A 25,839-nucleotide genomic window follows, 5' to 3' on the forward strand; every position below is an offset into this window, starting at 1 on the left:
CACCGTGAGAGAAGGATGTTGCAGTTTTGAGCCCGGCGGCCATCGATCACAGAGAGCTCCTTGACTTTCTTGGAGCTCAACACATCTTCCTCAGTCTCTTTCTGCAGTCAAAAAGGAGATACATTTCACTCAAGAACAACTTTAAAGACCAGAATTCAAATAAAAGAATCAATACACTCAGACTCTTCCGAAATCTGAATTTTAAACTTACATGGAAAGTTTATATGAACTCTACCAGTAAAGTCACATTAGATTGATTTGGAACAAAAGAAAAACAATTTCCACATTTATATACCGTCTAGATACTATGGAAGCTTGATTCTGAAAGAAAAAATAAATTAAATTTGTAATGATAATTTTTTTTTTATCAAATTAAAAAAGTTACTAGCGACTTCTTATCTTGCAATTTTATTCCTCATTATTGCAAGCTTACCTGTATATTTTGTAATTCTGACATTATTTCTCGCAATAGCGGGATCTAAACTCGCTATTGTCTGAGTTGTGAGTTTTAAACTCACAATAATGAGGAAAAAATTGTGAGATAAGAAGTCGCAATGGAAAGTTTATATTAACTAGTCATAATTTATATAAAAAGTAGTCACATTAGATTGATTTGGAACAAAACAAAAACGATTTCCACATTTATATATTGTCTAGATACTATAGAAGCTTGTTTCTGCCATGAAGAAAAAAAAAAGTTAATTGCAACTTCTTATCTCACTATTTTCTCTTCACAATTGCGAGTTTATATCTTGCAATTCTGACTTTATTCCTCGCAATTACGAGATCTAAGTTGTGAGCTATAAACTGACAATGGCGATGAAGTCAGATTTGTGAATTTATATCTCACAATTGCGAGTTTATAACTCACAATTCTGACTTTTTTTCAGAATTGTGAGATATAAACTCGCAATTGCGAGTTACAGTCCAAATTTCAAGATATAAACTTGCAATTCTGAAAAAAAGTCCTAATTGTAAGATATAAACTCACAAAAAAGTAAAAATTTAAAAAAATAAATAAATAAATCTCAATTACTCAGAAATACCATCCAGTTTAAAGACACATGTTGTAAGTCAGATGGTATATTTTGTTCAATGTTAAACTTTGAATCTAAAGTAAATAATGCATTGAGAATGCAAAATGAATGACACAGAAAGAGTGAGAGGGGTAGAGATGATGCAAAGACTATTAAGATCTGTTCAACCACTTACCTGCTTGCTGTTATTGACCATAAAGAAGTCCTAAAATGCAGGCAAGAAGCAAGGAAGATGCAGCACATGTTAGAGAGACAGAGTAGTCTAGTGAATTCAGCCAAGACAAACTCAAACAGGCATGATGTGCATAATGATGACATTACATGGGTGGTGAATGGTGAGCGTGAGGGTGCATCAAAACAGAGCCTTATGGGAGGTCTGTAAATGCAGTGTAAATGTGTGTGTGCACTATAAGATGCATGCTAGTTGATCATGAATGAAAGGTTAAAGCTTAACATCACAAGTTACTATACCTCTCCAATTCCACCTTGACAAGTGTATCAAATCTACATGCTCCGCAATGGTAGCAGTAATTATGAGAAATAGCCACTACTGAAGGAAATAAAATCATAGTTACAACAAAGTATCGTGATTGTGGATATAGTCACATAAAGTTAGAAAGAAAATAAATTTGATATAATTTGATACATAAATATGAGAAATAAAGTTGCAATTGCGAGAAATAAAAATGCAATTACAATTATTAGATATAAATCACAATTATCTTTTAATTTCTTTTACTGTGAGAAATACACTTCCATACCATAATGCTTCAAAAGTCAATTAAATCTATGAAGTTGTGAGAATTTGATGAAATTGGAGAGGTATAATGAATATACATTTTATTGTATTAAGCATGCCTTCAAAAAGTTATTTTAAAAGCAGCTTACAGTATGATTATACAAACCCAATGAGGTCCCAACCCCCCACTCTAATTTGACTGTAAAGCCATAAGAAATGTAATCGCTTTATAATGCAACTAAGTGTGTGGTTTACCAGGCGTAATGAGGACGGTTTGCCAATGTCTGCTTTTCATAGAAAGCTGCTGGTGATATCAATGCATTTTACAGTCTGCTAATTCAAACCCCATGCTCTGTGATGCAGAATTACCATGGGTAAACGTATGAATACCATGCATGAGAAACAGTAAATGCTTTGTGAGATCATCCTGGATAGAAAAAAAATAAAATAATGAAAACCAGAGAAAGAAGCATTGTTTAGTGACCTGTTGCCTCTGATAGGCAGAGAAGGTCTTCTCAATGTCCACCAAGTCTAGGATTTTAAAAACTTTGCTGTCGTCAACGTCTGTCCAGACTGTCCCCTCAAGCTTGTTCTGTTGGAGAGATTTTAACTCAATCACCATCCACTTTAAAGTCACTTGTTGTAAGTCACATGGTATATTTTGTTCATTGTTAAACTCTAAATCTGAAGTAAATAATGCATTGAGAAGTTCAAAAATAAATCAAAAATGAAGACGAGAAAAAGAATGCATATTAATAATCAGGAAAATAAATAAATAATTTTTTTATTAAATGCTAAAATGTATAGATAGAAAAAAACTGATTCATGAAATTTAAAATAAATAAACTTTTTCAATGCTAAAATGTATAGATAAAACTAGATTCATAATTTTTTTAAAGCATTTTATTTAATGCTAAAGTAGTATAGATAAATATAGTTTCATGATATTTAAATAAATAAATAAATACCAAAAAGTATATAGAAATATACATCATGAAATATACTTTTCTGATTAAAATACAATTTTTAAATCTAGTCCACTACAATCTATGACAAATGCTGAAAATTTAGGACAGTTTTAACACTAATTTGTGTCACTGGACTTTCAAAAGTGTTTCTTGATTAAAAGCAGAGGCTTAAGAAACAAGATTTTCTTCTCTGACCCAGTCTGCTCCTGTAAACCATGCCAGTCTCACCTCAGAGAGCTTGGCCCAGTTGAAGGACTTGAGTGGATTGGACGGCTGAGGAATATTTTTCTTCTTCAGGGATGGTCCCATGGGACCTCCTGGCGGAGGCGGAGCTCCACCGAAAGGAGGGCGTCCAGGGGGTGGCGGGGGGCCACCAGGGGGCGGTGGTGGAGGTGGCGGCATCATAGCGCTGCCCGGTGGAGGAGGTGGTGGAGGAGGCATCATACCACCAGGTGGAGGTGGAGGAGGCGGAGGGGGTAGCAGAGGTCCACCTGGAGGGCCAGGGATGGGAGGACCTCCAGGAACACTGGCTATCTGTCTCTAGATATGCAAAAAGTGATGTCTTAATTAATGTTTGCTTCTGTAAAAAGACGTTTATATTGTTTTGTTTTGTGACATCATCAGCCTACCGTGCTGAGGTCATGTAGTCTGGTAGTCATTTCTGCCACCTGCTGCTTGACTAGTTTATGTTCGCCCATTTCTCTCTCTAACTTCTCTTTCATCTTATTGAGCGTCTGCATCATCTCCTCCTTCTCCTGTGTTTTCGCGTCACACTCTCGCTCCTTCTTCTCCATCTTCTGTTGAAGCTCATGGTGGTCTGCAGGACAAAGAGGTCAACGGTCAACATTTTTGGTCACATGTCTATACAATGAAGACGCTGCTTTCCAGCCAACTGAATCTATAAATAGGCTGCATTCAGGCGGTGTCAGAATTACCATAATTATGAGATGACATCTCAGAGAATCAATTCGGAGCTGATGACATTCTCATTTTCAGTTAGTATTATTTAATATGACAACGCTTACAAAGCCAAATAGATCCCATATGCATGTTGTTGTTAGAGTTTTACATTAATTAACTACATGCTGGTACATTTTGCATGTTGTCATAATGGTGAAGGCATATAAATTACAATAAAATTTAAGTTGTAATTTATACGTTTCACAAAGACATTTTCTATGGTTGTTAAATCAAAATGGTAATTCCTAAATGAATTTATGAAAACAAGAAAACAATGTATATAAATAATCAGCAAAATAAATAAATAAGCAAAAAAAAATTATTAAACATTTTATTCAATGTAAAAAAAGTATAGATAAAAATTGTTTCATGAAATTAAAATATAAACAAATAAATAAACATTTCATTCAATGCTAAAAAGTATATTATTTAAAAATTGTTTCATGATGTCAATTAATATATAATACAAAATTTCAAGTTGCAATTTATAAGTTTAACAGACATTTTCCATTATTGTTTAGTTAGAATGGTAATTCCTACATGATGTGAACGCACCAATAGTTACAGAGCAATAAATCTGGATGCAAAAACAGCCTGCTGTAAAAGAAACATCAATGTGTAGAACATATGCTGACCTTTACGCATTTTTTCCGCCTGTTCCTTCCACTGTTTCACCTCATTTTCGTTGACAAGCCTGAAGGAGGGTAAGCGATGTGATTAAAGGAAAAACTCATTATTCCAGTACAGATAATCTTGGTTTATTTGGCAAAGACTTAATGAGGGTATTAAAAAAAAGCACGCTTCCTATAAATACACCACAGCAACATTTGAATGCCAAAGAAAATCTTAAAAAAAAAAGTTGTCTGAAACAAAAAAGCAAACTCACATCCGAACCACATTCTTTACATTGAAGTTTTCTAATGGCGTGACGTCAGGGTCGTGACCTTTGTCATTCTGCAGGACCATCTGTTGGACGATGCGGTCCAGGAGCAGCCAATACTGCACTGTGTTCCCACTTCTCTTATCTAAAACAAAGTGCATATTCAAACATTCCTGCATGCAGAACACTTAAGGGAACACGCCGACTTTTTGGGACTTTAGCTTATTCACTGTATCCCCCAGAGTTAGATAAGTCCATACATACCCTTTTCATCCCCGTGCGTCTGACGCACCCACCGCTAGCCTAGCTTAGCACAAAGACTGGAGGTAAACGGCTCCAGCTAGCATACTGCTCCCAATAAGTGACAAAATAGTGCGTCAGACAGAGTTACGGCACGCACGGAGATGAAAAGGGTATGTATGGACTTATCTAACTCTGGGGGATACGGTGAATAAGCTAAAGTCCCAAAAAGTCAGCGTGTTCCTTTAAAATCATTTGAACAATATTTAAAACAATGGTTAAATATATACTTGATTCTTATTGGTCAATTACTGTAATTTTGTACCAAAAACCAAACAGTTTTTGCATCAATGACGAGCTGTACATTATCCTATATGATATAATTTAATATTTGGTGGAAAAAGTCTGTATATAAAATATAGGATGAAAGACAGATGCAGTCACTATGTCACAATGGGGAAAGAGATGATATTAGGAGGGACAGGTAAGCACTCACGAGGCATGAGCAGGCAATGATGAAGAATAGACATAAAGTGCGGATATGCATCTGTGTGGGCCAGCTTCTTCCGTACAAGCTCAAAAACCTGTGTTGCACTTTTTGTATCTATATGCATCTGGAAAAAAAAAAGACAAATTCCATACAATAGTGTTAAGTCACGGGATATTTTATTTTAAATATATATCTTTGAATTAAAATAATACATAATTATTAAAAATAATTATATTATAGAATTTTTTATTTTATTTTTTATTTATATATATCTTTTTTATGTTATGTTTTGATCTACTCACAGACTCAAAGCGCCTGGATAACGTGAGCTCATCATCATTTCTCAGCATCTCAAAGTAATCCAAATGCCTGAGGACACACACAAAAAAAAAGAGATGCAGCAAAGTCAAAAAGCTCAAATTTGCTGGATAAGACTCAACAACAAATGTAAAGTTAGCAATGTGGACTTTACCTGTCTAATGTGGAGTTTTCATGTGACCTGAGTTTATCAATGATGGGCTGAATCCCCAACATGAGGAACTCGTATCGCAAATGAACCCGGAACTCAAGGCTGGCCTACAGGATAATTGAAGAACCACTTGATGAACTTGGGTTTTTATACACAACACTATCTTAAAGATGAACTATTGGGTGAAATATTCCTTTAAGAACAAATAGGAGTTATTTCGGTAGATGTTTACAGAGGAAAGCACAGATCTGGTCAAAGAGTAAATTAAGATGTGTTAAAAAAAGTGTGTGGAAACAGCCAAAATGTCTTACTTCTCCAGCTCCTTGGCTTAACACAGCGTTGATGAAGGACATAATGGCCGTTTTCAGGCTGACCTCGTCCCTATACCGCCCTGTACTCTTGTCCAGATCATTCAGCAATGTCTGTGACAAAAAAGACATCATGGGATTAGCATTTATCCTGATACGTACTCTCTTGATACTTGGCTTTAAGGTTGTAAACAAAGTAGCCCACCTGAAATCGTGTGCGCTCACAAGAGAACTTCTGATAGTGCAACATGGCCTCCAGAATCTTCTTGTGGCCTCCCGGCACTAAACACACAGCACCCATGATCTCCAGCACCGCCACTTTGGTCTTGATGTTCTCGGTGGCCAGACTCTGAGCGATGATGTTGATGCTCTCGGTGTGAGAGAGCACGTGTGCGCGACCCTGGGAGTTGTTCATCAGGGCTTTGATGCAGCCGATGAGGGAAGTGTGGATCTGAGACTCGGTGGTCTCGTAATCCATGCTCTTCAAAAAGTTCAGGATGCACGTCAGGCCGTCCAGATCAATGAACCTTGTTACAAACCTATGAGGAATAAATTCAGCTGTTCGTTAAGGATCTTTCTCACTTCATATTAAATTTTATAAGCAATGACAAAAAAGCGCTTTTATTTTAAAGGTGTCATATCATACATGTTTTCAAAATGTATTTATTTTCCCAGATATCACCTTATGTTTTCAATTTATAGTATTTTCAAAAGTTAATAATGTTTTTTAATTTATAATGTTTTTCACTTATAAAAGATCTATGAATAACAAGTAGTGACCAAAAGTGATGTCTGGAAAAATTGACATCTTCACCCTATAGTCAATGGAGTCAATTGTTTTGTGATATTAATTTGTGATATTACAATGAAACATGCTAAACTGTACAGACGTCATTTTTGGCAAGGCAAAGAAATGATTAACACATGGAAAAACAACGAAATATTAATACCTGATAATTGTGCTCTAGTCAATGTATGCTTTTTCTTGTGAGCTTTTAGTTTTTCTATGCATTTTTTGCACAGTAAAAAAAAAAAAACCTGTAGCTGTAGTTTGCCCCTTTATTGCCAAATAATTTTGTCAGATAAATACCTTATTAAGTTTAGTGTTTTGTTCCTCCCTCATAATTAAAATATTTAAAAAATAATAACTATTTTCCTCATATGGTTGATGGTTTAAATCAAGCTTGTAGGGTCATTAAAAACAAATCTCTAAACCAATCCCCTCTGGACATCATTTTTGGCCACTACTGTATATACTAGGAAATTAGATGGTAATTTCTGAAAACATTATATCAAAAGAAGAGTAAGAAAATACAAAAAATACATTGAATATACATATACATTGTTAAAGTCATCTCTGTGTACTCTGTGTATATATATATATATATATATATATCGTTTTTTTTGTTGTTTATAAGCAAAAGTAAAGAGGCGACAGGAAATGATGGGGAGAAGATGGTGCAATGGGATTGCCACACGACATGGGCGGGATTCAAACCCACATTAAATTTGCAACATGAACACCACAACTCAATGTGACTGGAGTATGTGTGCTAACCGCTAGGCCATGTCTTCGAAAACTATTAGTACATGTGAAAATGATCAACTCCACAGGGAGGTGACGAATGCGAAAAAATATATCACATCAGTAACTAGACTGATTTATGGCCCCTATAAAACACTTGACTTAAATACAATTGCCAAAAAAGTGAAAGGAATGACTTGATATGTAGCCTGAACGTTATTAGGCACAAAGAGGGCTGGAGTGTTTTGACCCGAGCCCTGCAGAGGTCAGTGCTGATGACCTGACCTCAGGATCAAATGGGCGGAGCAGGAACCACTGATCAAATGCAAGTGTCTGTGAGCATGTGTGTTTGATGAAAGTAATCTCATTTGCATAATTAGAACCAAAACACCATAAGGGAAGCGTTTGTTTAATAGAGTGAGGTACTTGCCAATGGAAAAATTAAGGACGTGTTAAATAAAATATTGCCTTAAAACAGCTGTGTATAGCTTCAAGTAAAGTCAATAATGTCAAAAAAAAATTAAAATAAATATTTAGAAATTGAATATGGACCATTTAAGATATAAAGTGGACAAAAATATACATTTACACTTCTGTTCAAAATGTGGGGTTTGTAAGATTTTTGTAATGTTTTTGAAAGAAGTCTATTATTCTCACCAAGGCTGCATTTATTTGATCAAATTTGCATTACAGTAAAAACAGTAATATTGTGAAATATTATTATAATTAAAAATAACGATTTTCTATTTCAATATATTTTCAAATGTATGCTAAATCTGAATTTTCAGCATCATTACTCCAGTCTTCAGCGTCACATGATCCTTCAGAAATCATTCTAACATGCTGATTTTGTACTTAAGAAACATTTCTTATTGTTATCAAAATTGAAAACAGCATTTTGTAACATTTTATCTTTAATGTACTTTTTGACCAATTGAATGCATCCTTTCTGAATAAAAAGTATTCATTCTTTCGGACCCCACACTTTTAAACCGTAGTGTTACCCTTAAAACCATAGGTAAATATAAATGTCTTGACATTATAAAAAACATAGCGGACCTCATGGGTTGTGTTCGCAGTGCCGTTTTAAGGCTTTCAATGGTCTTGTTGCGTTCCTCCTCTTCTTCCTTCTCCAAGGCCAACAGAGTCTTCCTCTGCAAAATAAAATGAGAAGCCATGCTCACACTAGAAGCGCATGTTAGCCAGCTAAGACGTACATCTCTAAGCATTGAAACATGTCATGTGTTTTAAGGCCACAATACCGAATTGGAATGTAACATGTTTAATGTATAATTAGGCTGTGTGTCCACCAAAGTTTTTTTTTTTTTTCTCGAGGCTAGCATATTTTTTTTTCCCAATTGTTTTCAAGCTGGCTAAAACACTTTAGTGGACACACAGCCTTAGGGTAACCACTAAGAGCTCCAATAACCATTGTTTTAAGAAAAGAAAAAGTCTTCAAAAATGACATACTTACAGCTGCCATTGAATTGAGCTGGTCAATGTAGTACTCTGGCCAGCTAGTAGCACCTTTATTCTCCTCTGTTTCCTGAGAGAGAAATACAAATGTATTAAAAGGCACAGAAATAACTAACTTTACCTTTAAATTATGTCTTCAAAACATTTATCTAAGCATGTCAGCATGAGTTTATTGAAAAACAACATCAACACGGCTCTTGTTTTCACTTCAAGCACACACCATTAATCCACACTGTCTTCTGCATGATGCCTATCAGAGTGCACACAACAGGAACATGACACTGGGAATAGAGGAATGTGAAACAACATATCGGGAATGAGCTGGGAAGGAAAACGTGGTTTCGGAATGTTATTGGGAATGACATAATTTGGACGCTTCAGTGGGAATGAGACGTTCCTAACTCTGCGGCAATGAAAAATGATCTTTATCTTGAAAATTATCTTATTTTGATACCGGCCAGCTGAGTGAAACCAAATATTCATCCGACAAAAGTGTGAATTGGCTTATCTGCGAGGCTTTTATTTAGTCTATCGTTCCTTCTGCATTTAGATGTTGCTATTTTTTCCCCTTTTTTCAATGACAATACCTCTTATTTCTTTATTTCTTTGGTTAAATACCAGCTTTAAACTACAAAGAGAAATTAATCAAAGAAAAAGAAACCAAAGTATCTGTATATTCATTGCTTACTATTATATGTAACCAAAGCAGATAAAACATGCAATAAGATTCACACTGCATATATTCCCAGGTGAACCTCAGCTCCCCCCCCGACACGTACACACTTTCCCAAACATACCGACTCAGAAAAAGCAGATCTGAAACAGAACATCACGCTCAAAGCACTGGCAGAAATAGCACAGGCTTTAAGTAGGCCAGCAGAGATTCACAGACGCTAGAGAAACAACACAGCTCCCAGATTGAGCCAATGCCACATTAGCTGAAAACGCAGTAAGATTCAGAAGAAAAGCAGGAAAGCAGAGAGTAATGAATCAAAAACGAGTGGAACTTGTGAAGTGTGACAGCTTCCCTCTCAAAACAAGCACGGGCTGCCCGCACAGCCACTAATAAGTAGTTTAATTGTATATCGTGTTCACCGAACACACTGGAAAGGAAAAAAATCTGGCATAGCAATGAGCTTCTTGCAGCAACTGCGTGGGATGTTTCACACCCGGCTCTGCCAAGCCTTTTGGGAGATGATGGCACCTCACAAACGGGCATCTGTTGGGATAAACGGGGAGTCTTGAATGCCGGCCTGGAGACCGGTGAACTTCCACCGTCCTGCATATTTCTCCTCAACTCCCCACTCACCATTTGGCCTTAATGAGCAAAGCATTAACGTGGATCTTTGGCAGGACTCATTCTCATGCTGTGAAGGACTTCCCTCTGCCCTCTTCCCATGAGCACTTCATTCTCAGACAGACATGTCATAACGACTGTGATATTGTTGGCTGAGGTCGGTTCGGAGAGGCGCTCTTTCTAAGAACCATCGATGCTTCAGTGTGTTCAGTTCAGATAATTACTATTTCACGAAATCTGTTAAGAGGAAGATGAATCAGCGTAAAGTTCTGCAAATATCAACAGATAAAAATGATCAACAAACTGAGTGAGATTGCATTTAAACTGCATTGCTAAAAATAAGCACCTACAATTACCTGAACAAGAATTGTTCAATTGTTGCATAGCTTTCAAGTGAGAATTGCCAGGTTGTTATCTGCATATATTTTGGGATATCACATAAATATGCTGGATAAAAACAGCAAAAAACAAAGTCCTGTTCCCACCAAAAATTATGTTCTGCATGAAAATTCGGTCTGATTTTTGCATAGAATTTGTCTGTTCAGATCAATGTGTACAAAATTCAGCAGACCGGCGGTATTTCACTCTCTGACAGTAGGTGGCGCTTTTAAAAAAGTAGAAATACCCCAACTGCCCCTGTGCGCAAAGCAGCGCCATTTCTGACACTCATAGAGAGGAAAGGAAGTAAAACAGTATTTACGTGTTTTCAAGCAGTTTATTATTTGTTTTTATTCACTACGGTGTTCCTCAAACAACACCAAATACAAAATTATAGAGACAAGAGAGTCAGATCGGGATTCTTCCTAAGCTATTTACTGTCACTTAAAAAAAAAGTCTGTCCGTGAGCGCCACTTAAGTTGTAGTTTTATGTAACAGCAGCAGTAGTGTGTGCATGTGACCAAAAGCGCAAATCTAATTGGCTGGCCAGATTTTTCACAGTGCGTTGAAAAGAGATTAGGACATCTGAAGAAAAAAAAAACAGCACACAAATGTCGGCCTGACATTAACAACGATTCATTAAAATGAAAATGTTTATTGCACAAATTTTCGCACTGAACATTTGCACTGGCCAAATACACAAACAAATTCAAAATGTATGTAAAAATATAAAGACATATTTTATTAAATGATAATAAGACATGCATATATAGGCAAATGTGTGTGTGAATTAAAATGGAAATTTTGATAGAAATGCTGCTTTATTGGTAAATAATTTTTTGCAATATTCTGATTTGTTGACTAAATTCACAACTCAGAGGGAAACTATCAATGTTGACTTCAGCCCTACAGGTCTAATCTTTCACATCTGCCAGACAGCGATGGGTCAGAGATTAACTCTGCTCATTTGAACCCACTTGTCTATGTATTTGTTGGATCACCGCCCAAGGAACTCAGGCGAAAAGCTTGATAGCCCCTGACTTAGAAAAAACAAAACAAGATCAAGACTCTTCCTCTTCTGTCCATCCACCATTAACTATTTTTTTTATAAAAACACTGAATGCTTCAGCAAAGAGAAAGAGAGTAAGATTACAACGGCATCCATTTATTTTGTAGTGATCAGAAAGCTCTGATTACAAATGTTTATTTCTCAACAATGGGGACAATTGAGGCAACTCGGATTAATATCCACACTGACAATTCTTAATGATCCTTTGCCAGGAGCAGGACAGCTGATACTGTACCTTGAGCTTTGGTCTTGAGCCAGGAGAGCTTGCACACCTGAGTGCATTGAGACATTTAGATCAGGGCGCAGGTGAATAATCACTGTGCTCAACACACCGTACAGAAGGAGATGTCAGCAAAACAGTTTGGGAATCAAAGTTAAAATAATCCTCACCCTTCACAGGGGTTATAAGAGCCCTATTCTTCTGTTACCCTTCCCTTCCAAAAGCACTAAGAGACAAAAAAAAATTACTTTCATGATTTAGAGGCCATTTTGTTCACATTTTTAGTTATACATTTTGTGTTTTCCTTGAAGTGCACAGTCATAGATTTGCACGGCCATTTTTAACCCTCAGAATTGAATACGTTTGCTACTTTGAACATTTGCTACTTTGATACCAAACTTTTGAATGATGGTGTATCTTTAAGACTAAATGTAAATGATCTCTGATGTTGCCGGGAGATTTTTGTGTCATAATTAGATTTTTCATTCTCAACCTGACACTTGGAATTACTGTACACAGACTATTTGTTTTGAAATGAGCAACCGCACATGCTCTCTGGCCTGGAATGCGAAAATGTTGACAAAAATGTTGTTGTTTTTTTTACAGCCCCGTCCTGCACTTACTGCCTCTTCTTCAATGTTCACTTTTATCTAACCAGATCAAAGAAAATATGAATCCTCATTATGACACCTTTATAAAATAATGGTTTAACTTTAGAACTCCGATGAAAGCAATTCAGGCGAGTTTGGGGGATGTCAGTTTTAGAGGATAGCATTCATACATTTCTGGTTTGTGCTCCGTCACGTCATTTGATATCATATGAGAGATGTCAGACAGTCACCTCTGACTCACCTTGTTAAGCTCAGTGTTGAACCTGTGATCAGATTGCAACCGGTTTAGCAGCTCTGGCTGATAACTACCAATCAACGTCCTATACATACTGTAATATGTACAGTATTCATACTGAGCTTATGGACTGTCAAACAAGTCAAATATTTGAAAAATTGCTGGGTTTTTTTTCCTTTTATTAATCAAAGAATCCTGAAAAATATATATTGTGGTTTAAAAAAATTAAGCAGCACAACTGTTTTCAACATTGCTAAAAATAAGAAATGTTTCTTGAGAACCAAATCTTCTGAAAGATCATGTTGTTACACTGAATTACTGGAGTAATAACATTCCGCTTTGCCACCACAGGAATAAATAACATTTTAAAGGGATAGTTCACTTTGAAATTAATTTTTGGTATGTTTTAGCTTACCTCAAGGGCATCCAAGATGTAGGTGTACATCTGTAGTTTCAATTTTGATATTTTTAGGTCAAACCGTTCTTGTCTGTCAGTCATATAATGCAGGTCGCTGGTCACTGTCTCAAAGAGCATGCACAGAGTCCAAATTAAAACAATTCCCCGTCGTCCAAATTAAACAATTCCCCATCGTAAGTATACATTGATGGCCTAAGACACGAAACGAGCGGTTTGTGTGAGAAAACGAACAGTATTTATATCGTTTTTACCACTTATACACAGCCATGTCCAAGTGATCTGATCTGACGTGTACGCAGACTGGTGCATAGATATATACACTAGATGTCGCCTTGTCTACGGCAGTTCATTGGAACGAATGTCTTTAAGGCGACATCTAGTGTATATATCTATGCACCAGTCTGCGTACACGTCAGATCAGATCACTCGGACATGGCTGTGTGACTGACAGACAAGAACGGTTTGACCTAAAAATATCAAAATTGAAACTACTGCGGAAAAAAAGACACCTACATCTTGGATGCCCTTGAGGTAAGCTAAAACATACCAAAAATGAATTTCAAAGTGAACTATCCCTTAAAATAGAAAAGTAATTTTAAATTGTAATAATGTTTCACAATACTACTGGATCTTTGATCAAATAAATGCAGCCTAGTGTAAATTAACATTAATATGTAATAAAGCTGGTATATATTTATTGATTTTAATATTAATATCATTATTTGATGAGAAAAAAAAATGATACTAAGATGATTCAAAGACTAAATTATTTTCTATAAATTAATTGTTTATTATGGAATTAACTGCATCAATTAATATTTAAGATATGAGTCATGTATTAAAACATTAAAATTACATCTACTTTGTGTCAAAATCAAGATGTCTACACCTCATTGATACATGGAAAGAGAAGGTAATGAAAGAGATGACTGGTGTGAATTTCCCAGGGTTGACAGACCCATCAAAAGCTCCCGGCTCTTGCAGATAACATAATCTGCACCTGCAAATGGAGGCCTTCCTGTTTGCTTTGGACCAACCACGGCTTCCCTTATCCGTCCACCCTCCTATCCCAGACCGAAGCCCTGGGGAAGAGCGCCAAGTCCCTGTTTTACAAGTCCCAGACTGGGCACTGTGCTGAGTCTGCATGAATGCTGCTGCACAGCCACGGGCAGTCTCACGACAGACATATTCTTCCTTAATCTCATCCATCCGCTCACCGTCTTAAATCTTTTTCATTAGTTCCATGTGTTGGATCGTGGAGCATGACCTCCTGATGCAAGTAGAGCTAAATCAAATGTGGCTGACAGACACTTATCAAAACACAGAAACGGCATCCCAATCGGGCCAACTGCTGCGCTTCCAAAAAACAGGATCAGAAAGCAGGTCATTTACAAAACATTTATAAAAATCCTTCTCGTCACTTAATAACTAGAAGTCAAAAGACAATTTTGAGCGCCCTACTTCACGTCATGGCCTCTTTCGGCTCAGTGTCCCATGACAATGAGGAATTAGGTCTGTAATTGGGACACAGCATATGTGGCTATACAGGAATAGATGTAATGGCCGGACAGATGGTCAACCTGTAACCAATACCAGCTTTTGAACCACTACAATTCATAGATAAGGACGTCTAAGAAAAATCCCAGAGGGGCACTTTCTTTTAATGCATCATATGGTTTATTGAAGCAAAAAAAAAAAAAAAAAAACTCCACATCACATATCTGGAGAATAGAATTCGTTCATCCCTCTGCAATTGTTTCAGAGCTAAACACGAGATGCAGAATATATCAGCACCATATCGGTCATCTGACGATAAACAAAGAAATACAGATTTATAATATGGGGGGGTAGTGGCGCAATGGATAAGACACATGCCTTTGGTGTGAGAGACCCGGGTTCGAATCCACTGTGAGACACCAATGTGTCCCTGAGCAAGACACTTAACCCCTAGTTGCTCCAGAGGCGTGCGACCTCTGACATATAGCAATTGTAAGTCGCTTTGGATAGAAGCGTCAGCTAAATGAATAAATGTAAAATGTAAATAATATGTGACCCTGGACCACAAAATCAGTCTTGTGTCATTTTTTCTAAATTGAGATTTATACATCATCTGAAAGCTGAATACATAATCTTTCCATTGATATTAGGTTTGTTAGGATATGACAATATTTGGCTGAAATACAACTATTTGAAAATCTGGAAACTGAGGGTGCAGAAAAATCGAAATATTGAGAAAATCTCCTTTAAAGTTGTCCATTTCTATTGGCGATTGTGCTGCATCCACTCACAAAAAAGCATTTTTTATATATTTAAGGTGGGATATTTACAAAATATCTTCATGGATCATGATCTTTACTTAATATCCTGATGATTTTTGACATAAAAGAAAAATCAATAATTTTGACCCATACAATGTTTTGTTGGCTATTGCCACAAATATACCCGTGCAACTTAAGACTGGTTTTGTGATCCAGGGTCACATATAAGCTATTTATCTGTTATCAGCCATAATTTCAAAAATCATGCATATAGTAGAATTACAGCATTACAATAAATGTCCAGATTGTCCAACCCAATATTTAATATTCTCGATGCTGCTCTTCGGCGCTCCATTATGTACTGCTCTATTTGTTGTTTGGATGAAAAAATAAAATGTTTAAGAGTAGGCTGGTCTCCTCAGTGGTCAAACAGCGCTCGTGTAATGTCAAAATGATTGAGACTGACAAGTTGACAACCAGCTCAAACGAGGGGCCTTACTGTTCACAGAAGACGAGTGTGAATGCTTTAGTTTTAACAGTGAAAAAGTGCATGGTAAGATGCAAGTAGCCAAACATTTAATAAATTGATTTCTTCACGACTACAATTAGACCTAAAAATTTTGTTTTTATTTTTATCCCTTAAATTGAATTCCTTGAAATGATTCTCCACTTGTGCACATCTGACCAACACCGTACTAACCAAGTCGAGGTGTCATATTTGTCATGTGACCTACAATGTCGTCAGCCACATTGCTGTTCATTGAAATTTACAATGCCAGCATGAACACAGTGCGTCCTAAGTGTATTCATTACACATGCATAATTAAAGAACAGATGTTAGAAACAGTTTTATTAAATACAGCACAAAATAGCCCGTTTCAAATGCAGCTATAGTCTGCTTACAGAGTTGCGATGGGTCTTTACGCTTCAGTGTGAACATTTAACTAAGAACAACCAGTTTATAGACCTGCAGGATTTCGCCACTTCAGTGTGCTTTCTATCACCCTGACTGTATTGCTGTCACATCACTGGCAGGTAACCACCGACCACCCACTGTCTTTGGCTGTGTATGTGCGCCAGGTTTCAGTGCTCATGCTGTCTTGAGTTAAACACATGGATTCACATCAGAAGAACAGGCTGGCAGGACTTATGTTTGTGGCATCATGGAGGGTTTGATGTCATTTTAAACACCACCCACCCCTCCGGCGTTTCTCTGCTCTCTGAGCTCCATTAGGTCATGGAGGATAAATGGTATGACTTGGCCTCACCGTATCGAGCATTCCCAAACAAGCAGCGATTTCCAGTATAAATGAATAAGTCTGATTTCATAAAATAGGATTTGCTTTTTAACAAAACATTAGCTGACAGAATCAAGCGGTGGGAACAGCAGACACGTGATGACCTCGTCTATGGCAAATGTTCAAAATACAACAAGGACATAGTAAATTCCTCCATTCCCATCACAAACTAATCAAGTCTAACGACTTTTCTTGAAGTTGGTGAGCTCATCTTGCATGGCTTAACAGTGACTCAATGGCATAGGGCCAATGTCTAGTGTTAACCAGTATTTTGTTGATCATAGTTATCTATTAACGTAGCAGAATAAAATGTCCAGCTATTATTGCAAATCAAAAACCTAATAGTATTTGTTCTAACTTTATTTTATAAAGAAGGCTTGGCATTTAATAAAAAAGGCTTGGCATTTAATAAAAAAGGCTAAAAATGTAAATAACATTTGAGCAAAGAAAGTTAAATGAAATGCATGTTTATCTAAAATAAAAATTGTGGTAGCTTTACTGGCCAAACCAGGCTTTAAAAAATAAATTTTAAAAAAGCACAGTTTTACCAAGCAGAAAATACCTCCTCATTTACCTTAAAAAAATATCTCGTCTCAGCTCGTGAGTCACCATTTTTTTAGTTCTCAGATGATGAAAGTAACGCCCAAAGAAACAGACTGACTGATACACTGCCAAATTCTCTCCGCAGTAACAAACTGGATATCCTGAAATGCAGCATGTACTTTGTTTCAGGTCGCGTTGGTAAGAAAGAATCTGCTAAGAACATAATGTAAGAGAAAGTCTCTTCATCTTGTCTTTAAGAAGTCTAAATGTCCACTTATCCTTAAGTTCTGCTGGCATGTAATTAATAATGAAGAGATAAATGGAAACATTTAATAGATTAGCCGTTTTTAAAGCAGGGAAAGTGAAGATAAGGGGCATTAAGTCAGAATCCTTTCTCTTTCAGACAGAGGGGTGATTACGTCAAGCTATTTGATATATGAGATGTTTAAACACCGTTCTGACAGGATGACAGTGTAATCTGGTGCACTGAACTTTCAACTGAGGATGATGGGGAAAAACACACACACACACACACACACACACACACACACACACACACACGCGCGCACACGCACACACACTATGGCCTAATGTTGGAGGTCTAACCTTCTTCTTGCTGCAGTATATCTGCCATTTCTTTTCTGCTGGTAAGGCAAACATGGCCTCTCTGTGCTTCTCTGTGAGGTCCAGCTCATCCTGAATGAAAGAAAAAGACAAAAAGAGAGAAGACAGATTAGATATTTTTGAACCTGGACATGGCAAAAACAAACTGTAAATCCCTCGAGGCAGGGTCAATATCCACCCACAAACCAATGATAACAGCATGTGGAAACCACAGAATGTTTTTTGTTTTTTTTCCAACTTTCTCCCTACCCACAAATACTTTCTTCCCATCCTCCAGCAGAGAGGACACAGAGGAAACTGACAGAAAAAGAAGAAAACGTCTGTGATAGAAGACTAAGTGGTGATTTGCACTGCAGACCTGGTAAAATGACATTTCTTTCCACTGTATACTTGTATATGGTTGGAATGATAATAAATCAAAGTTGACTTGAACTTTGCTTGACTTGAGTTTGAAAAACACAAAGGATATGTATCATATGGATTACACTGGATATATCTCAGTTAATAGAAGTTTTTTCTTAACTAATGAAAATGTCAATGCTTGTTTTATAATCAAATTATATATATATATTCATGCATGCCAGGGTTGTGAGTCATTAGTACACACACTAACGTCTCTTTTTGTTCTTGTGGAAAAAAATTAATCACCGTTTCCACAAAAATATTAAGCAGCACAACACTGATAATAATAATAAATTCTTTAGCAGCAAATCATCATTTTAGAATGATTTCTGAACGATCATGTGACACTGAAGACTGGAGTAATGATGCTGAAAATTCAGCCTTTCCGTCACAGGAATAAATTACATTTTAATACATATTTTAATAGAAAACAATTATTTTAAATTGTAATAATATTTCACAATATTACTATATTTTTTAAGTCTGTGATTTTGTTGAATTTATGTAAATTGTAATTCAGTAAATTCCTCTGTCATTGACTCTGATTTCATCAAAATTCATCAAAATTCATGGTGAATTCTGCTCAATCCTGTTGGAAACACTAAAGGACTGACGACTGAACAATCAACGGCTTTGGCAATGAAAGTACTACATATAAACTTCTGCCACTTGTAATTTCCTTTTTGTTTTGTCCTTGAAATAGCAGTACACCACAACAATCACTGTGTTGTGGTTTGTCCTGGTTTGTTTGTTAGCTGCTCTCGACATGGGAGTCCCATGCGAACTTGCGATTCCACTGTGATTTTCCACTTGCACACACACACAAACGAAAATATTCATATTACAATGTATACAGGACAGCAATCCATTCACTGAAACATGCAACTGAATCAGTGTACAATCAGACACTTTCATGACACAATCATGTCTTTCATGACATGAGGGTGTTTCCATCATAAAGCACCATTCTCTTGTCCTCCAGGGACACAAAATGGCAAGATTTTCCCATAGTCTCCTATAGTGAATGTAAAATAATTGTTAAAGGTTATATGTAAAACAATTAGTGCATTCATGTTTTTGAAAAAAGTCTGTTATATTCACCAAGGTTGCATTTATTTGATCAAAAACACAGTAAGAACGGTAATATTGTATATATTTTAAAATAACCCCTAGTGTAAAATGTATCTGAAATACTTTATTTTATGCTAAGTATACTACAAATACATTTCATATTTACTCATACATACATTTATATACACCTATACGGTAATAGTTAAAAATGAATAAAAATACCAATGTAAGGTGCTAATGCTAATCATTAACTGTACTAAGTAAATATCAATCAATTGCTGCTTACTCCTCAGTCATCAAAGCAAGTTATCTGTTGTTATCTGTTATGTTGGAGTGTCTTAGGGTGAACAGATCATGGGTGGAACAACTAATTTTGTACTTAACGCACTTTAGATTTCCGGAAATAGTGCCATAACTAAAGATTTACTTAAGTATATTTGTTTGTGCTAAAGTGGAACTAGTGCAAGTAGCACTTTAGGTTCACTTTAAATATCTTGCATTTAAAGACTAATATTATGCAGTGATCATACTGTCCTTACTAATAATGATATTAATCACATTTTAAGGCTTAATATTAAGAAATGTAAAGTTTTCATGTCTCAGAGATATGTCAGTAAATATGTTAATGGATTTGTAGTATACTTAGTATGAAATAAATGTATTTTAAATAATATTTTGGTATACATTCTTTTCCACTAGGGACTGTTTGCTGTTTTAATATATTTTATAATGCAATTTATTCCTCTGAAGCTGAATTTTCAGCATCATTACTCGAGTCTTCAGTGTCACACGATCATCAGAAATCATTCTAATATGTTGATTTACTGCTCAAGAAAATTATTTCTTATAATCAATGTTGAAAACAGCTTAATATTTTTGAGAAAATCGTGATGCATTGTTTCAGGATTCTTTGATGAATAGAAAGTTCAATAGAGCAGTATTTATTTGAACTGGGAATCACTAGTAACATTATAAATGATCAATTATTGCATCCATTTCGTTTTAATTTGATTTCTTTAAAAAAAAAGGTTGCCAACAGAACTGTACTTACAAAGTGATTTTTATTATCATATAAATCCTATCACACATCAACAACTGCACACATTATAGTGGAAAAGGACATAGCTTCAACAGTCAAAGTTGATTGAATTTGAGCTCTCCAATCTGAAGTGGACCACGTTCAAGGAACAGATCCACCATCGATCAGTCCATTTCAGCAGCAGAAGCTAATAAAGAGTCTGCTCAGCGGACATCTCTCACTGTAAATCCCTGCATGTAATGCTACTCAGAGATCTGCCTGCCAAAACTGGTAATGGCTTCCTGTCTGGCAGCTCTTGGTGACAGTGATGTCCCTGATGCTCCACAGGGATGCAGGAGAGAGGAAGAGCTGCTGTTCCTCTCATCCGGCCTGGTGTCTCTTCTATCTCTCGTGTTCCTGAGAATCCCCCTGCTTTTAACGGAAACGAGCTGCACAGTCAGCAGAAGTCTAGACATCCCCGGCACATAAGCATGAAGAAAATACGCATACAGTGTCTCATTACAGTCAAGGGCAGCCAGACTATAACCAGGATGTTCCATTCATGCAGAAAACCACACCTTGCCTTATCTGAACCCAACACGCCACATCAAGCCCCAGCATCCAGTCACAGAACAAACATTAAAGCCTGGGCCGCGTGCATCAATCCATCAATGCTCTATACCAATCCTTTCAGCACTCAAAATGAGGAAAACGTCCACTGTAGAACAGGAACTCTCTAGTGTAGACTATACAGTAAGTCATTGAGCTGTCAAATCAACTCTTGATTAAAATAAACTTGCACTATAATGGAGAATACAGTAGGATGACTCTCAGATTACACCAATGAAGAGAGTTTAAGTAAAAGGGGTCATTTATTATCCAATTTACACTATAATGGTGTATTGAAGCCATAAACCGCATTATCTGTCTTCATGGTTTAAACAGATGTTAAAGGGATAGTTCAACTGAAAATGAAAGGTCTGTCATTATTTACGCTCCAAACCTGTAGGACTTTCTTGGATACAAAGAACACAAAAGTAGAAATTTGGAAAAATGTGCTGGTCCCTCTTTTCCATGCAATTACAAAAGCTGAGTCCATACACTTATTTTTATGCACATTTTGGGATATCGATTCCTTGAGATGGAAACGGTGCTTTTTCGCAGATTTTTTATGCTATGTTAAAAATTTTCGTACATTGAGACAATTCGCAACTTTGGATGGAATAATAATTATATGGAAAAGAGCTACCATAAGGCTACATTCTGTTAAAATTCTCTTTTTTGTTCAGAAGAAAGTAAGTCATGCAGATTTAGAAAAACTTGAAAATGAGTAAATGATGACAGAATTTTCATTTTCGGGTGAACTATCCCTTTAATTCTGTGTCATAAAAGGATTATAATGCAATATTTGGATGAGACTCAAATGATGTATCTGTGGCCAATTCTAACACAACAGACCTAATCTAATCTCCTGAAAAAAGACACATATCATAGCTAAATCGCATGGAAACTCCCTCCATGTACCTCATTATTTTCACTTTATCCTGAAAAGCCCCTTTGTTCTGAGTGTATTTTTGTAATTCTAATGTCCTCAGTGGGCTGAATATGATAAATTTGTAAGAAGACTTCGCCAAGCTCTGACATGAAGCAAAATTTGCATAATAACCTCCAAAAAAACAGAATAAATGTCAGCTATAGTACTTCAAATAATTAGCCAGGTATCTTCTACTAAAACATAATATTACTTTCATGCAAAACTATGTGAATAAGCAGGCAGGTTGCCACTTACGCAACAACGGTTTACAAATTCAACAATAACTTGCCAGAACGGCACGTGCTGAGAGCATGAAATCTTTCTGTGAGGGCTGCGAAAAAAAGAGCAACTGCTGCTGCTTTGTGTTGTACATCAATTCGAACCCAAGTACAGGGAAAGAGAGGTTAAGAATGGGTCAGACCAAAAACAAGCAATTACTCTGCAGTGCAGTCCAAGACACAAGGCCGCTCAATGGGGCCCATTGATGTGCAAAGTGGAAGCTGGCAGAGATGAAGGAGACGAGAGAGAGAGAGAGAGAGAGAGAGAGAGAGAGAGAGAGAGAGAGAGAGAGAGAGAGAGAGAGAGAAGCATGCCACAGTGCTGCGATTTCTATTCAAGCATGGATTAAAGACAACACTTTTGATTAATCAATTACAGCTCTTTAGTTACCCTAAATTAGAGAGCAAACAAAGAAGGACTGAGTATATGGAAAATAATGGTTTGTTTCTTCATTAATTAGCTATACTTGCAACATATAAAAATTATATCCATAGCAGCTTAAATAATTAAATAAATAAATAAATAAATAAACAAGTAAATAAATAAATAAATATTATTATCATTATTATTATCAATGGGACAATAATATAATTTAATATAATATATCATATTTTTACAATACTTAAAAAAAAAAAATCTTTTATTCAGCAAGGATACATTAAATTGTTCAAAAGTGAAAGTAAAGACAAAGATTTATATTTCAAATAAATGCTGTTCTTTTGAACTTTGAAATTTTAGACTTTATTGTTAGCTCAGGAATGGTCCAATAAAAATACTATCAGATACAACTTTTGAATTTAATTATGTATTAGTAAATAAATACTGAAATGAACATAAACTAAGATTAATAAATGCTTAAGATGTATTATTCATTGTTAGTTCACTAATTAAGTTAATGAAAGTTAACAAATGGAGCCATTTTATACAGAGTTCTCGATTTATTTTAATTTGAATATTTTACAAAAAAAATGTATCAGTATTTTTGATCAGATAAATGCAGCCTTGGAGAGCTTAAGTAACGTCTTTCAAAAACCTAAAAATGGTGATTAATATAATATAATATAATATAATATAATATAATATAATATAATATAATATAATAAATGATAAATTCTTGCAGATTAATAAACAAGTCTGTTCCTGAAAGGAACTTTTGTTATTAAGGTTTGTTAAAGTTTGTTATTATAATTAACAAATGTCAGATTCATTGGTCTTCACTGACAGAAATCTGAAGAGAAAAAAACTGTACAGAAATGTTAAAAGTTTGCACCTACCACCAGCTCTGAGAACATGGCGTCCAGCTCATCATAGTTGGGGATGGGCAGCGCGGGCTCCATGGCCTGCAGGGCGAAGTCCTCCCGCAGACGGTAGGTGATCTCTGGGTGGTCACTGCTCTGGAAGCAGCAGAAGAAGAAGGACGCGCCATGCCCTCCGCCTCCGCGTTTCCGTGGCGCCATGGCTGCTTCAGAGCGGGGGATTAAGGGATGATGGGAATGAGGGAGTGCTGGTCCTCCCCCAGGTGAGAGCAAAGCTTGGGTCACTCAGCCCTGTAAGAAGACAAAAAGAGAAACTTCGGTCAAGCCATGAGATCTTTTCTCAGTACAAAGACTTTCATTAGCCCTGATAAAAAGTCCAGGCAACAAACCAATGATCTAACAGTTCATCTTAATCTAAAACTCTGAATGAAGACGTCAGCACAGAATGATTCCGCTATGCCTAGTCAACACCACAAGTAGTCTCATAACGTGCATGTAATCATCTGATTGGCTCATTCCAACTAACCACATCACAGGAGTGACTATGGACCACAATGCATCACTCCCTACATTGGATTATAGAGGCTGTGCAAATTAACACATCTTGCATCCACATGTGTAGGGCCACATCTAAATTTAGGACAATAGAAAAAGCAATCCCGGGCTTTTCATAAAAAGCTTTTCATAAGATCCAAACTTGACAAATAAGAGGACAAAGACTGCCAGTTAAATTACTTTATTGGGTCAATGGGTGTTTACAATAAATAATATGAAGATCTATAAAATAATATAAATAAATAATATAAAATATATTGGAAATGCAATCTTTGTATCGTTTTGTAAAATGTAAAAACAAAACAAAATTAAAAATAGATTTATTATAATATATTAAAATGTTATATATGAAAACATATTTTCCAGGTTATTGCATGTTTGTTGGAGCACATGACTTTGTATGACAACCTTTTTATGTCAAATTTATAATATATTTTCCAAATATTAACAAGGAATTTGAAAAATATATAATAATAATAATAATAATAATAATAGTCTATTGATAATAATAAACTATTATGACAAATTATTCATTATGGTTTTCTTTTAAAAAATTTTAATTTTTCATTATCAGGACAGTTGTAGCCTATCATTCTGACATTTTGATTTTACGCTAGGGATGCACCGATATGAAAATTTTGGCCGATACCGATAACCGATAATTTATATTTGAAAGCCGATTACTGATGTATTGGCCAATAAATCTAAATCCAATTTTTTATATAATTTTTGAGAGCCTGATTACAAAAACAAAAGTCTTACCTCTCTTTATATTATACTCTCAGTATAATTGTATATAGCCTATATGACAGCACATGTTGCACTTTACTGTATTTTCCTTTTTGGAAGTGATTCCAATCATATTTCAAGCAATTTAAAACCATCATGGCAAACAGTGCGCATCTGAAGTGTCTCAGCTGAAGGAAATAATCCACTATTTATCGGCTTTAATATATCGGCAACATTTTCTTATTGGGCCGATAACGATAACATTAAAAATGAACATATATCAGCCGATACAGATATGGTAGCCAATATATCGTGCATCCCTATTTTATACCCCCCAAAAATATGCTCATCAAAGAAGAGGTGTATTCAAGTCATACATGTACAGCATGAGAAACATATGTATGTATTTTTTTTAAATACATTGATACATTTAAACCAAAAAAGACTTTCATGTCATTGACCCTATTGCCATTCTATAATAAACTCAATAATCCAAGACTAGCCTCTCATGTTTGACATACTTTCCAAAAATGCAGTATGAACAACTGCTATAAGAACAATGTGTGTACGACAGAATCCACTGTGTAGCAACATCTGCCACTCAAGCCCAGCAGCAGAAGGGCCATCAGCTGTCCTAACGGCTTTGCATTTGTGGAAACATAAACAACACATGGTTTGAACAACGAACACACAGCGCTCACAACTTTGAATCAGCTAAACCAGCGAGACTCTCTGCCTTCGAGAGGCGTACAGGCGTGCAGGTGTGTGCAAACACCTGTGAGGCATTTCAGCGCAGATAAAGTGAGTTTGCCCTGTGGCTGTGGGCCAGGGAAGATGATTCTGATCACAGATGGCTGCCCTGAGGTCACTGCGAAATGTATTGTGGGAAAACGGTCCAGCAATTCCAGATAAAAACCTGACAGAAGATTTAGTATTATTCTAGGAAAAAATA

The 25,839-nt window shown here is 36.1% G+C and overlaps 1 protein-coding gene across 3 annotated transcripts in view; it reads right to left on the reverse strand.

The window, feature by feature from the left end:
- The window catches only part of daam1b (dishevelled associated activator of morphogenesis 1b), a 74,752-nt gene that overhangs the window by 14,502 nt on the left and 34,411 nt on the right, over positions 1–25,839 (reverse strand). Inside the window, exons 2-17 of one of the 3 annotated variants that reach the window (XM_082147555.1) lie at positions 23,622–23,894; positions 18,026–18,115; positions 9,091–9,162; positions 8,676–8,770; positions 6,297–6,630; positions 6,095–6,205; positions 5,787–5,890; positions 5,617–5,683; positions 5,321–5,438; positions 4,591–4,729; positions 4,340–4,398; positions 3,374–3,561; positions 2,973–3,284; positions 2,261–2,368; positions 1,213–1,242; positions 4–101 (exon numbers count right to left, since the gene is read on the reverse strand). In XM_082147555.1, the coding sequence (XP_082003681.1) occupies positions 4–101; positions 1,213–1,242; positions 2,261–2,368; positions 2,973–3,284; positions 3,374–3,561; positions 4,340–4,398; positions 4,591–4,729; positions 5,321–5,438; positions 5,617–5,683; positions 5,787–5,890; positions 6,095–6,205; positions 6,297–6,630; positions 8,676–8,770; positions 9,091–9,162; positions 18,026–18,115; positions 23,622–23,804 (2,108 nt within the window). In that variant the 5' untranslated portion in view covers positions 23,805–23,894. The remainder of the gene's footprint in view (positions 1–3; positions 102–1,212; positions 1,243–2,260; positions 2,369–2,972; positions 3,285–3,373; positions 3,562–4,339; positions 4,399–4,590; positions 4,730–5,320; positions 5,439–5,616; positions 5,684–5,786; positions 5,891–6,094; positions 6,206–6,296; positions 6,631–8,675; positions 8,771–9,090; positions 9,163–18,025; positions 18,116–23,621; positions 23,895–25,839) is intronic. The other 2 variants (XM_082147556.1, XM_082147557.1) reach the window with 2 other exon arrangements.

Source organism: Leuciscus leuciscus, assembly GCF_965113295.1.
Source record: "Leuciscus leuciscus genome assembly, chromosome: 19".
Taxonomy (NCBI): Eukaryota; Metazoa; Chordata; class Actinopteri; order Cypriniformes; family Leuciscidae; genus Leuciscus; species Leuciscus leuciscus.